We start from the raw sequence: 14,932 nt of genomic DNA, 5'->3' as shown, positions 1-14,932 counted from the left end.
CAAAAGTGTCCACTTCTGCAAGCAAGGGCTCACCCATCTGCTAACAGACTCTGTGACAACTTCTTTTTAAAGCACAGTAGGGTTTGCCCGCTGTTGGCTGCTGGTGCTGCAGACAACAGAATACCACTCTTTCACGTCATCCTCCCATGACCTAAGAATATTTGCTTCCACAGCAGTCTGGAGCTGCTTCATGCTGCAGGAAATCTGATTGAATCCCTTCTGCAGGTGCTACTGTGCATTTGGGGAGAGACTTGGCCAATCTCCGAGGGAAGAAGAAGGGTCAGCTGAACAGCAAGAAAGGGTCAAACCACCACACAGTCATTCCTGCATCTGAAAGACCAGATTTGTCTTAGAAATTATGCCCTTTAATGTCTTCACTGCTTAACAAGCCCTCTTCTACTTCAGGGACTTCGTTATATGAGATAGATGAAACGGTCATCTTACTCTTCCGGCTCAAGATGCTGAAAATTTTTTGTTCACTTTCAGGAGAAACAGTATTGCCCATTGAAAGCCTTCGTTCTACAATCATTACAGGAAAGCAGGACTTCCAGGCTACAGGACAGCCTCTGCTTAACAACTCAGCAGGGATCGCCCTTTTCTGATACTTAGGGGTCGGAAACAACAGAGCCAAACGGACAGACTGAAGAGATCACAACTGTTTTCTGAGATGGTGTTTCTGAATCTAACAGTCTGTCAGCAGAGCCCTCAGCACAAACCCACTGCATAGGAACCCATCACTGTAGCAGGGTCTCTCCCAATTACTCTGCAAGAAGGGACCATCTAAGTACATACACAAACACACACACATTTCTTCCTCTAACAAAACAAGTTTCATTCATTTTTCCACTCACTTGAAAAGGCAAATATGGATTAAATGGAACTTCAAATTTCATAAGGAATTATTTAACCCAGAGGCTAAAGCTCTTTTATATTGAAGCCTGAATTTAACTTGAAGCATAAAGAAAATTGTAGCATAAATTAGCACATATTGAAAACTTGACACTAGAACAATAAAAAGTTGAATTAAATCTAAGTAGTAAACTAAAGAACTAATTTTGTTAATTTGCTGGATACTGTCAGTGATTAAATAAGTAACTGTAGTCAGATTATAGGCTCTCAAAGGCAAAACAAAATAACTCTGGATTGAAAAAATTTTGAACTTTATACACATCAAAAATGAACAACTGGAAAAAGATATTTAAATCCATAAAACCCATGAGACTTACATATTTCCATTTGTGTCTGAATCAAGTTGTTGCATTTCTCTGACATGATTGAGAGCTCACTGATACCAGTATAAATCCGATAATTCAACCCACTACGGCAGGTTTTATACTAATATAACATTTACATATCAAAATAACACCGTTCAACACATCTGCCCTCCTATGGTACCTAACTGTATTGCACATTACAAAATATTTTTAGAATTAAATGTTAATTCTATTCCAATGATAGCAAGCCTAATTTAGAATGAAAATTAACGCCACACATGCACAGAAAACCTTCACGGTAATGCTTCAAAGATGACAACGTAGAGTTTAACACCAGTAACAAAAATAGGATTCAGCAGTTTTGATGGAAAATATTGTCCTTATGTATCAACAGTCTTCCCCGTGCCAGTCCTCTTTTATTCCCGCCCCCCCCCCCCTTTTTTTTTTTAGAAGTCTTTAAACCTGGTACTTAACTCCATCCATGAAATATTACACAATATGTTGATCATGCTGTTTTTTAATTTCAACTCGACTGAAGAAGCATTGTTAAAAAGAGTCACTATATCCCAGGGGAATCAGGAAATTAAACTTTATTTATTGGGTTTTGACTTTCCCATAAGTAGATACAGCCATATACCATCTGATTACCATCTGAGGGAAGGCACAGCTTGAAAAAGAGCACTGCCAATGTGCCACTGGGCCATTGATTAATTAAGCAATAAGATGAGAAGGTCTGTCGCTTAGGGTCATTAATGCATGCCTAAAATACCATTTGAGGCGTGAATGCCTGGTTAGTATTGTAGAGCCTGATCCCACAAGAATTTACATCTGAGCACAGTACTTGATACTTGTGTTGGTCTGTTTGCGTAGTAGGCAGAGCTATTTGTAGGTATTAGAATATGCTGGACAATCTAAACACAATTTTTATTTTTGGAGGTTGGGGGATGAGAGAGGAAGAATGGATGTTCACTTTAAATTAAAAAAACCCACTTCCACTTCAGACATAGCATGCCTCGAGTTACAAAAATTGCCTCTCATTCCATGAACTATTGAAAGGGATCATAAAAAAATATACACAGCCATTAGTTTCTTAAAATAATACACTGGCAGGCAACTAGGTCTCTAATGAAGCTCTAAATACTCTATAGCAAATCTATGTACAGGAAAAGAAGTGCTGGTTACAGCAAAAGTGTAGGAGTCAGGACTCCTCCATCTTACAGTCATGGCTTTGCTGCTGACTGAGCAATCCCCCGCAGTACAGCATGCCACAATTAAGTCATCTGCAAAATGAGTACTACTGCTTAAATACTTCACAGGGCTACCGTAAGGATTAATTCAGTGCTATTAGCATAGTGCTTTATGATCATCACATCACTATTTCTAGACATCCCACAGCAAGGGGAAAAAATAGGCGTTCCTAAGATTCTTTGAATTTTCTGAACTGGTTCAGGTAGTCTGGGGAAATGACCACTCCATATCCCTTCTTCCAGAGCTGCTACAGTTTATATGAAACAGTTAAACATTGGGCCTGAAAGAAAGCACCGGGTTTTCTCTAGTTCAGTGGTCTGGGCACTCAGCTGTGAGTAGGCAGACATGAGTGCCAGCCCCTGCTTCAATTAATGTTTACTTCAAATTTAAAAGTCATACCAGGACCCTAACCCAGGCAACCCCCTCCCTTCGGTGGGTATTCTAACCTCTGGGCTAGATCATCATGCTCACTCACGTATACCTGTGAACTTTCTCTTCCTGATGTAATGAACATCTAAATAACCCATGCACGTGAGACAGCTTCAGGAAAAGGAAAGTAAGGAAAACTTTGTAATAAGCCATAACCTCCTCGCTGAAACAATGCAAAACCGGAGGAAATAATAGAACCTATTTCAAATGGGTGTTGTAATAATTAAGTTTACACACAAACATGATAATAGCTGCTCTTCATGTACCCTCTGGAGGACTTGACGTGTTTGAGCATTCTCTCAATTGAAAGCATGTCATGACACTAGAATAATTAATTTGTGAATCTTTCCCCCAACACAGGTATGAGCTTGGTGCTGTCAAGACTAAGGCACTTTAGACTTGTCCAGAAGTAGCATTTTAAGCACTTGTGGAAGACTTCTGGGACTTGGGTATCTCTAGCATCTGCCACCAGATTAACAGGAGTTCAAATATATACAGTCTCTGCAAATTCTACACAGCTTCCACTTTTGCTACATATAGAATTAGCTGCATAATCTCAAAAGGAAGGAGAAAACAGAGGCTTACCCAGCTGTTTTATTTTAAAACCCTGGTTTACAGGCTGTCCACATGATTTCAGTTCATTGGCTTCAGGAGAGATTAAGGCTTTTGAGAATCCCTTCCCATGAGCAGGCTGAGAGATGTCATTATTCCTTCGGTATTGTAGGCTGAACCTGGGATTCTGTGACCACCTTTGGGCCACAGAGAAACAGGAGAGGAGCCAGCAAAAAGTAAGATGGTCTGAGGCAAGTGACTTGTGAAGAAACGGGTTTGTTTGGTCTGGTGAAGATGAGGCTAAGGCAGGTCTGTGGCTATCTGAGAAACAGTTACAAAGGGGATGCAGTCAAACTTTTTGGTAGTGTCCGATGACACACCAAGAGGGAGTGGTCACAGAGAGCAGACTGGGAAGTTCAGGATGGATATTAGGAAAATACTGTTCTCTTGCACTGCAGTGTAGTGCTGGAACAGGTTACCTGCACAGGTTGTGCAAGCTCCCTCTTTGAAGACTTTCTAGACTCAGGTCAACAAAGCTAAGGCTGAGCTGATCCTGTGCTGACAAGTCTGGCCTGAGTGGGAAACTGAACTACACATGTCCCAGAGGTCCCCTCTGAGCAGCACTTCTTTGATTCTTTGGCTGAAACTTACCTATTTCAAACTACTCTTCTTTCTGTACACCACATCTAAGAAACGATGATTTGAGATATTTCACTTTCAGGTGAATATACTGAAGTATCACAAACCATGATCAGACAAGAGAGCAAGCTGATAATGTGCTTTTCATAAATGCTAAACAGCTGCCTACCTGAATCATAAATTGGGTGCTTTAATGGTTCGCTCACACCCACTGTTGCCATACATCCAAATTAAGGTCAGTTAGGATTACTTCCCTGTTGAATAGGCTTCCCTTTAATTAGATATTGCAGAGGTAATGTTTTAACAACTCATTATTAACAACTCAACTTTGTTGGGGAGGCAGGCATAAAACAAGAAATTTGGGATGAGGCAGCTCTATATAGTCCTTTCCCACTCCAGAGTGGAATGGGTCTCTGTATTTGCCATCTAATGCTCATTAGATAATGTAGCAGCAGAAAGGGAGAGGTTAAGGCACAATAAGAAAAAAAAAAAAAAAAAGAAAAGTTGCAGACTGTGTCTTAAAGATAGAAGAGCCTAATCTGAAGTTTCTACTTATTTCAGATACTTTATTTCTTGTCAACCAGCACAGCCACTGTACCAACATAAACATTTCTATTAGATACAGGCCTATATTTTTGGTTCAACATTAGCAACAGTTGAACAGCTATAGCAGTATTTTGCTCAGATAGGGAGAAGTTAAACCAGTATAAGAACATTTATAGAAGCTTAATATTTTGAACTACATCACTGTAAATAAATCAGCACCAGTTTTGAGTTTAGACAGATCTCCAACAGTATTACTACTGTGTAGCCCAGGGAACAAAATGGGCTCATCTTCAGTGCAACATTTATATCAAGTTACTTCACTCAGACTAACCTTGAGAGTACCCGCTAAGAAACATTTCAGCTACACAGAGTGATTAGATTATGAACACTGAGTGGTTAGATTAGCAGTAGATGACTTGGAAGTCAAGCTGCTGCATCCCCACTGAATTACTCACCCCATGAGCAGCAGCACTCCCCTTCCACCCAACCATCCCCACAGGCCAGGCACTTCAGGCTTTAAGCATCTCTTTAGACACCAAGTAAACAAAATGCAAAAGTTAAATCTTGCCTCCTATTGTACCAGAACCAATCTGCTATCAAACAACAATAGTTTGTCTATGAGGGTCAAAATGACTATGAAAAGCATTTCATAGATCACAACATTTCATAAATGAAACAGCTATAAAAGCTTGACATCTAGCTTACCAGCAGGCCATGTGGTCCAAGAGACAGCAGCTTTGAGAGAGACTGTTTTCTCAGATCTAGTTATCAGCAACCAGGGCAGCAAAAAGAAAAAACCAAACAAACACACCTTGAACAAATGGACATAACCATGCAGACACAAGCATAAGGCTATATTCCAATGCAGCCAAACTGATGTGACCCAAGAAGCAAGCTGGGTATGGAAAGTTAAATGACAAAGCTGCTACTCTTCAGCTCAACCGTATTAATGACCAGCCTGAGCCTGTTGTGGGGTTCAGCTGATGAGTAGCAACTCATTAAATCAAAGAAACTTGCAGCCATCTGCCCAGCCCCTTGGTTGTTTTTTTTTTGATCAATTTCACTTGTGTTCTGTGAATTTAGCTAAGATACTAAAACACTTTTAAACAAACACAGAAGGGACTTCTTAAGACAGCTGTATAGACAGTCCCTAAACTGATGCAGACTTGGGAAAAAACAGAGGGCAACAATACCTGCTCATTCAAAAGGGTTATATTACAAAGCCAGTTGTTTCTGTAAAGAGATTTTGGCTGTTTTCAAATTGTTGATAATACTGTTCAAGGAAATTTTGTTACAAACTTGCTTGGGGGGTTTTGTGGGTTTTTTTTAAATAAAACAAGAAAAAAAAGTCCATCTTTATCACACCACCTAGGGTATAACCTCTACTTCTCCAAAACAGTATTTGGCTGAATTAGCCCACAGTGCGCTCATTCTGCTGAGCTTACCTCCACCCATCTGATCCTAAATAACTACCAGCTGGGATCACTTCCTTGCACCAACTCGGAAACCTTTCTGGGAGTTGCCAGCCCTCCTCCCCTCTCTTCCATCCTCCAAGGAGGAAAAAAAACCATATTGCAAAAATACTTTAACTCAACAGGTCTTCTTCTCAGAGACATAATTATTGCAAGTTTAAACAAAACTGATGGTTTCTATCCAAAGTACACAAGCCTATGACTTTCTAGAATTCATCAGGGGCGTTATAGTTCATTTTGAAATTCAATGTATTGTATCTCATGCTGTTTACCCAAGAAACAGACACAGCACAAGATATGTGGGAATCACCTGTTTGGTTCAACCCAGCACAGTGTATTTCAGTGTGTATAGAGGTTTTATGATCTCTCTATTTTCTCCTCTGGAATCTCCATCACAATGTAGTTGAGAACATGTATTAATCCAGTTACTTAAAAAAAAAATAATTTTTTATATATATATATGTGTGAGTTTGTGTGTGTGTGAGTCAAAATGTGAAGGGAAAAAAAGGAAAGGGGGAAAAAAAGAAGTCTGGAATCTTTCTATTGGTGTTTTAAGGCATAACAAACTCCAATAATTTATTTCACCATATCCAGTTGTAATGCTAAACCACAGATAAACATTACTATAATGTAGCAAGAATGTGTTTCTTCCTTCTGATGTAGGTCCAAGATTGCCCTCTTGAGTATGCCAAACAGCAGGGGGTACTTCACTTACCATGTGATTTGCACACACTTTAGTTTTGAATCAATTTGGAGATGAAATTGTTGGCTACGGCTACGGAAATTCTGACTCTAGAGTTGTCAGGCAGGCTGTCTTTACTTTGAGAAAAAAATAATTCTTTTTAATAACACTATGTTACTTGGCTTTTTATCTGTTTTTACGTTGTTCATTAATGTTTTGCATTTCTACATATTGTGCAGCACCCCAAGAACTTTAGTAGAGAGAACTTCATAAAAAAAACAGTTTATTATTTCAGCATGTCCTAATAAAATTGTTACGTGTTCAGGGAAATATGCTAGTACCATCTATCTGGATGGCACACAAAAAGGTCAGCCATTGCTTGCTGATGCAAAAATATCTATCTGTTCACTCAAAGGAAGAAATAATTTTTAACATAGATCATTTTCAAGGCATCTCTCACAGTGCAGGGAATGGGAAGGGTTGAGGCTTTATTTTTCCATTTATCTTGTAAACAAAGGGAAATTATCCCACAAACTTATGCTTAAATTTTTCTAGTCAACATTATTTTGCATAGCAACAAGTTTGCTTCCAGTGTATTTTAAGACACACAGTTTGGTTTATTATTTTATTCATACTAATGGAAATGATCCAGAAGAGGAAAACACAGTATTTGGAGTTTTGACTCTAATGCCTTCCATATCATACAGCCAGTAAGATTCTGGGAGCAGAGTGCTTAGAGGATTGGTTCTGAATTCACTTCATTAGGGACATGGCACTATAAAATCATGAGTTCTTTTGAGATCCAGTTCATCTCAAACTCAAACTTTCATGAAGCCTTCCACTTTCACCTTGACCTTTTTTTTTCCCCTTACTGCCATGAATGACGCTTCCGCATGTACACTCACATTTTGTGAGTGCACACACAGGCATGCAAACATTGTTTGCCACACCCTTTCTTTCTTCATTTATACAACTTCTGTGTTATAACCAAATGTTACAGTTATTTTGCACAGTAATCTAATGCACAGCTGCTTTTTTATCTAATGTCTGCAATGGCCAGTAACCCACCTTCATAGCCACAAAACCTTTCAGAAAAGTGTCTCTCTTACCTGAACACACAGTTTTGGCTCCCTGTTGTGGTAAACCCTCAAGAATCCAGTTCCATTATATACTTCTGTCAACACAGATGCTATCAGCTGCTCGAGGTACAGTCATACCACTGATTCGGAAGCTGAAGGAGCTTTTCGATCAAGATGAGGGTCAAGCAGTATCAAATAACACAAGTACAATCACCACCTCTGTTCTCCTAATAGAGGTATTTCTAAAAATATGTACAATCATGCTTTTCCTTACAATGCTCCTCTTGCATTACTATAAAAATTTCAGTGACGTCTTCAGAGTAACATATGGTTGTTGACTTCAATGAACTCTCAACTGTACTACCACATTCTCTTTACACAAATGTTTATTTCATCATCCATTTGAGTAACAAGTAGTTCCACTCTCAAGAAAAGGCACAGATGATGATAAATAATGCTACAAAGGTGTTTTGATAATTAAGATGACTTGTTTGGCTGCAGGTTTTTTTCATTCTCAGGAAGGGGTTTGTGAGTGCCACATTTTTCTGAGTGGTGTTTCGGATACCGCCTACAAAATGGGCTCTTGGTATTCTGATCTTTTACAAATGATGTCTGATAAATGGTTAAGCCATCCTCGCTGCTAGGAACGGAGTCATGAGCCCATAGGAAGAAGTTTTGCGAGTTCTGTTGCTGTCTCTCTGGTTCAACCTTCCTCCGGCCCATACCCTAGAAAAAAAAAATCAAAAGAAAAATTCATGTAAACATATGACTTATAATCACAGTTTCACAGATGAATCTTGTAACAGTCACTACCCCACTGGGAAGTTAACAAAGCTGTTACTACAGTGATTTCAAGAACTCATGGCTGATCTTTAGTAAGTTAAAAATAATATTATTAGACTTGCCTGTATGAACATTTCTGGTTGCATATATAATGGGAAATGTGTTGACCTTCCACCTCGTAGTACTAATAAATCCCTTATACTTAGCATTTCTGTAGCATACTATATACTCAAGGCTATTTAGCTATACTCGGCTACATTAATCTTCAGAGTAACCCAAAGAAACAGGTTAATAATTTTATGTTCAGACTGCAAGAAAGAAACTGAGATAGACCATGAAATCTGATTCTTCAAAGCTATCCCTTGTGTGTCCAAACACAAAGAGACAGAGCCTGATTTTCACACTCCATAGCTTGCAGGAAATTTATTTGGAATTATGGTTGATCAGTATCTGTAAAATTATGAGACACTGCACAAAGTGCACAGAAATGGCAGTTAGTCAGTGAATAATGAGTATCAAAAAAACCTAGCTGTAAGAGCCCAAAGTTAGACAAACTTTCACAATTCGCTGCTTCCTCCCCTATTCATTATCTTGTGAAGTGCACTATTTCTTTCAATGCCTAGAAAACTGTCAACAATCTAAGAAAAGTGGAAAAACGTGAAACTGTTGCACATACAGCAAAGCCTCACACAATTTAAATTCTATTAAAAATTGTGGCTTCTGCAACATACATTTAAACAGTTATATTATAAAGAGATGCGGATGGGAAAATAATACATTCTGGAGATATATTGTCTGTCCCCTACGGATTTCGGTGAAACTTATGATAAAGATGAGTCTGAATCAAATATGTGGGGCTGTGAATTATGAGTGGCTGACACCCCTATAAAAGTTCATCACAAGGCAAATCACTTCTAGCAGACTAATAGGACTGTAACTTGTTACAAAACCATGTTAGGACATAGAAAATAGGATCTCTAGAAAATGCCTGTCAGAGGCCCTAATCATCGGGTTTTTGTTCCCCTTGAATTCTGTCACTTTCAATGACCGTGTGTGCTGCTGTATAGCTGTGCCAGCCTCAGGGAAGTCCCATCCCTATACTAAAAAAAAGTGTGTTTTCCTTTGCTGTATATATTTTTCTTTTCTCACAATTTTTAGCATCTATAAAGTTTGCACGAGAGAAAAAAGATCGTGTTTAATCTCTGGCAGACAGATACATGAACTTGCTTGATCTTCTCAGTGCTGGGTACTTACCAAATCAAAATACTCTCCTACATTCTGTAGACAGTGTCTGTTGTCATGAGAAGAAAATGGAAAGTTTTTGTTCACTGCTCTCTGAAAAGAAGAAATTATAGCAAAAAAAATATGAATTTTCACATACCTTGTTTGGAGTCCACTAGTCTTAGTTCTTATATTCTGACAGATGCTGAAACTACAGCTGCCTGTGTTCTAACACGGAAGTCATATATTAAATCTTCAACTGCACCCTCATTATATTATAATTTTACAAAATCATCAGGAGAATTTGCATTCCCTTGACTTGCTGACTATATATGATTAATATAAAAGCGTGAATTTTCAAATAAAGAATGATACATTCTGTCTGCAAGCAGCAAAATACTAGATCTATGTCAGGATTGCCTTGTTTGATTCACTAGTAAGCCTAAAGCTAATTAAAATTAACTACAGAAGGGACCTCAAAACTGAATTAATCTATGATTTATGTACTGAATGTCATGTACACTGCTTGTTGCAGGGGAAGTAGAGGAAGTATTAATTGCATAACTAATTTATAATCTCATTCTTTAACATAATGTTCATCCAGTCACTAAAATGAAACCAGAGTTTCAGAAGAAAAAAGGACAACTGCAAAAGAACCATTTTAAAATTAATTTAACATATTTAACTTTTTAAAAGTTTTTTTTTTATGTATCATTGTCATATTATTACAATAGCTAAAAGTTGAAACATTGCAAACTCTTCTGGACTATTAGATTGCCTCTGTTCTTCCCCAAGCATAACTTTCCTGCTTCATGCTGGGAACTTTATGTTTCTTCTGTAAACGCTCTAGCAATTTTTACTTTTAATGTGGTGAAATACATTTTTCATCTTCCAACTATGATATATTCATCTCCAAACGGAAGAGCAAGTTTTAAATGTAACACAGTTTAAAAAAATGTGTTTCAAGAGTAAGTGAATCTGAATAATTTCTAATGATAAATGTAACTGGATGACTGATCCAGCAAGAAGAATCACTAAATACAAAATATGCATGCATGGAGTCAGCTGCGTGATCATATCTTAAAATATTTGGCACACTAGACAGATTATCTACCTTTTTAGGTACGTACCACAAGTTCACTTGTTTTCTCATACAGATTCAAGTAGACTACAGTTTAATGGATAAGTAAATTCAATTGATATATTCTCATATATGTGTTTAAAAATAAGTACCTTCTAAGTCAGTAAAATGTAAGACTTGGTAAAATATCCTACTGCAAGTACATGTCAATCTTAACATTTTAGGAATAGCATTTATTACTAGTGCTTATATGCTACAGGAAAATTGAAAACCAAGATGGTAAATATTGAATATTGTCTCTTGGAAGGATTCCCCATATTAACTAATGGTTAAAAAAAAAAATCTATTACAGAATAATTACAGGACTATCATGAAGTAAGAAATGAGAGGTAATATAAGCTTAAACAATATGTATTTCTTAGAAAATTAATTAACCTCACAGCCAGTGAGTTCCCTCATACAGAGATTAGAGACATCCAGCTTCTCATGCAGTGAGCTTCCAACACTCTTATCAGCACTTGTTAAAAATGTCACATAAACAAACTCCCTCAGATTGTTCCTGTGACATCACGTTGTAGCCTTTAACGCATCTTTGTACTCTCACCACTGATTTCATGTAATTCCTCATTTATGACAGATAGGAATTCCACTTACTGTTTTTAACAGTGAAGGGCTGGTAAATACAAGACAAAAACAACCAGGTGAACAGTCCTACTATTGTTGATAAAAGGTCCATCTGACCTGGTTCACCTTTTCAGACAGTGGCTAAGGCAAGATGCTCCACAGAAAGGTATATGTACTATCAACATAATGCATACTTATGTTACAGTATAATCTCCTCCTTTTCACTAGCCTCAAGCCTCCCTTTTAAATATTCCTTCCCAGCCCATTTCTGCTCTTCATTATAGCAAACTCTGTGAAATGAACTCAATATAATTGCTATGCTTATAGAAAATGAAAACAGAAAATCTTCTGTGCACAAAGTGGATGGGTAAAGCAAAGCTCAGTCTGATGATAAAATAAGCACATAAAAATGTGCTTATAAAATTCTAACATTTTAAATACTTCTGATTTTAAAATACTGGATTTTGTTTCCAAGATTGTCCCAAATCCCCTCATATTTAAGCAAGCCTTAAAAACATTTCACATGGGAAGCTTCTAACTTTTTAATGATCAAAAAAAGTCTTATCCCTGAATATATAGGATTTCTGACATTCAAATCAAAACAGATCATCAAATTTCAATTAAATGTTCTTATAGGGCTTTACACACAGGTTTTGGACAGATAGATCATAATATATTCTGGCACACAAATGTGTTTCGAACAGCTAGAGCGGCTAATAAAAGAGTAACTGATGCTGGAAATCAGCAATAACTACAGCAGGACTTTGAGTATCCAAAATTACAACCAAGTAACAGTGAAATCTGTTTCTTCCTTAACACAGCTAGGAATCATTTTACTCCCTGAGGCACAAAGTCTGCCAGTCTGCTATGACTGCTTTGCTAACTCTGTAAGTGCTATTCTTACTTATAACTTAGCAAGTGATATCTTGCAAAAAGAGAGCTCTTTAAATTGACTGTATTGCCACAGCAACTCACCTGCTCCTGAGCTCTGTATGCTAGCGGCAATCTATCCTCAGTACCCTGAGCTGCTTCTGAGTCCTGGACCTGTTTTAGTGCAGAGCTTGTAGGTGACTCAGGTTGACTCTGGCACGCTCCAGAGTGAGAAAACTAGAAAATAAAGAAAATTGTGATCCATTTAGAAAAAAAGCCAACAACAACAAAAAACAAATACATCTGATCACCAATGTAGGCAAAATTGTATTTGCCCATTTATTTTTTATTATTTGGATTATAGCAGCACCTAGTGGCCTCCGGAAAAATCAGGAGCCTCCCACATACAACACAATCCCTACCATAAAAATCTTACAACATAGATCAGTAACCGGACAATAATATTATTTCTCCAGGAAGTTTCTGACAACTGTTTATATGCTGATAATTCAACTAGCAAAACCACATATGCTATAACACCTTTTTTTTGCCCATGCTGTTGTACATAGTAAGGTCGCACATAGGTTTGAAAGCACAAAATTTCTGGGAACAGCTCAGCGAAACGTTAGGCCCAGGGGTTCGGAGAGGGAAGAACAGCCTATGCCAGGTGCACATCGCAGCGCCCCAGGACGCCAAGGCACCCCAGCCCAGGGCTCAAAACATGAGAGGCAGCATTTCTCTTGAGGCTGAGAACCCAAGCAAACGTCAGCTAGCATTTTCAGAAGTTAATCAGCTAAATATAAAGTTAAGACACTTTCCAGTGCTGTTAGAAAAATGGGGTGTGTGTGGGGTGTGTGTGGGGTTGGGGAAATCCTGCCAGAGTTTCTTTTAGCATTACTTCCCCCGGATACCTAGGGCACTTTTTCTTCCTAAAAATCAGGGACGGGAAACCGCGTTTGTGGCTAAAGACAAAGTCACCCCTCCCAAGCTTTTTCAAGAGTTTAAGGCTAAAAAAGCCCTGGGGAGCTGGGGGCTCCCGGCCGGCCCTCACCCATGCTCCAGCGTGCTGCTGGCTGGGGCGGTGCCCCCTGCCCCTGGGCATGGCTCTGCTCTGCAAGGCCCCTGGCCTGCTGCTGCCGCTTGTCCTGCTCACAAAGTGGGGCAGCGCCAGGGGAACCCCCCACCGTGACATCAGACCCGCTGTGACATCAGACCCGCCATGATGTCTGACCTGCAGTGACGTCAGACCCACCCTGATGCATCACTAAGTGATTCTGGTGCTGGAGGAACAGCCTGACAGGCAAAGGCAGTGCTACTCTTATCCCTCTGCTGTGCCGCCAGGGCAGGGGGAGTTGGTAAAAGTATGGAATGCTGCCTTAAAGTGGGAGAGAAATGGAATTCCATTTAAAAATGAATTAGTTCTGCACAATTACTGCAATGACACTTCACAATAATGTGAATATAACAATAATGGTAATAGCTGAAGAAAGGAGGGTCATTTTTGAGGAAAAAACTAAGGATGTTATGTATATTGTTTTAAAGTTGTAACCTCAAGCTCTTCTTAAAATCACTTTACACATACACACACCTTAATCACCTACACAAGCAATTTTTGTTTAAAAACCTGACAGCACTGTAAAGGTATTTTTTTTTGCCTTTGAGTTTGAGCACCAGCTCAATACCCATATTATTTCACTGTCAGTGTGCTCTGCCAGAAAGCACTGCCCTGGCAGAAACCCAGCACCACCAGTGTCCCTCAAGGAATATGGGGGTGGGGGGATGCCATCTACACTTGCCTGCTGGCCAGAAAAATCCCTAGTCCGTTCATCTGTGTTACAGACATAGTCCCCGAGATGGATATAGCAGAATTATTTTTTTTATAACATTTTGTAACATGTTTTTATGGACAAGGAAGTGGAGAGCCAACTGAAATGTAAGGCTTCTTTCACAGAATGAAAAACTGGGGCACAAAGCCCTTGCTTACTGTGAAATAAGGCTGTGGGTGAGCTGGAGACAAGGCAGAACTTCTCACTAAATTAAGCACAAACCAAGACTTTGTCTCCTTGGCCTTGACAGACTGTAAAGAACATGACACTTGTACGGCAAGCAGCCTGATTTCCAGTATATTGATATTCAAGGCTAGCTTATGTGGGAATCAGACACTATCGCTGGCAAATGGAACAAGAGAAAATACAGTACTTGTATTAGTTAAGTATGAATGATTCAGACAGTCACAGCCATTTACAAAGTGCAATTGCAAAGTTCCTGCAGGAAAATCTAGTTTTCCATCCTACTATCAGACACAGGTATAATATTTGGGAACACTAGCAGACATCATGATTTTTCAAGGCTTTCTTCTAAATGACCTAAATACTTGTTTCTCTACTTGTTGAGCTTTTCGTAATACAGATAAGAGCAATTATTTGGAACTTGTCATTATTCATGATGCCATGCTGAGTTACTTTTCAGTACAAAAGTAGGTAAATTGACTT

At 38.7% G+C, this 14,932-nt stretch overlaps 2 protein-coding genes across 2 annotated transcripts in view; both read right to left on the bottom strand.

Moving 5' to 3' along the window:
• CTBP2 (C-terminal binding protein 2) overlaps nucleotides 1-8,092 on the bottom strand; it is a 318,873-nt gene extending 310,781 nt beyond the window's left edge. Inside the window, exons 1-2 of the mRNA XM_055800577.1 lie at nucleotides 7,892-8,092; nucleotides 5,334-5,389 (exon numbers count right to left, since the gene is read on the bottom strand). The gene's annotated coding sequence lies outside the window, so the exon portion shown is untranslated. The remainder of the gene's footprint in view (nucleotides 1-5,333; nucleotides 5,390-7,891) is intronic.
• A 137-nt stretch (nucleotides 8,093-8,229) lies between these two features.
• Nucleotides 8,230-14,595, bottom strand: TEX36 (testis expressed 36; the record flags this gene model as incomplete). The annotated part of the gene is made up of 4 exons (XM_027779841.2): nucleotides 8,230-8,587; nucleotides 9,899-9,979; nucleotides 12,546-12,677; nucleotides 14,425-14,595. Coding segments are annotated over 4 exons (633 nt in total), but the record flags the coding sequence as incomplete, so codon positions are not given.
• Nucleotides 14,596-14,932: the final 337 nt, after the last annotated feature.

Source organism: Falco peregrinus, chromosome 1, assembly GCF_023634155.1.
Source record: "Falco peregrinus isolate bFalPer1 chromosome 1, bFalPer1.pri, whole genome shotgun sequence".
Lineage (NCBI taxonomy): Eukaryota > Metazoa > Chordata > Aves > Falconiformes > Falconidae > Falco > Falco peregrinus.
The sequence above is the reverse complement of the archived record's forward strand: the minus strand, read 5'-3'. Positions and strand labels throughout refer to the sequence as shown.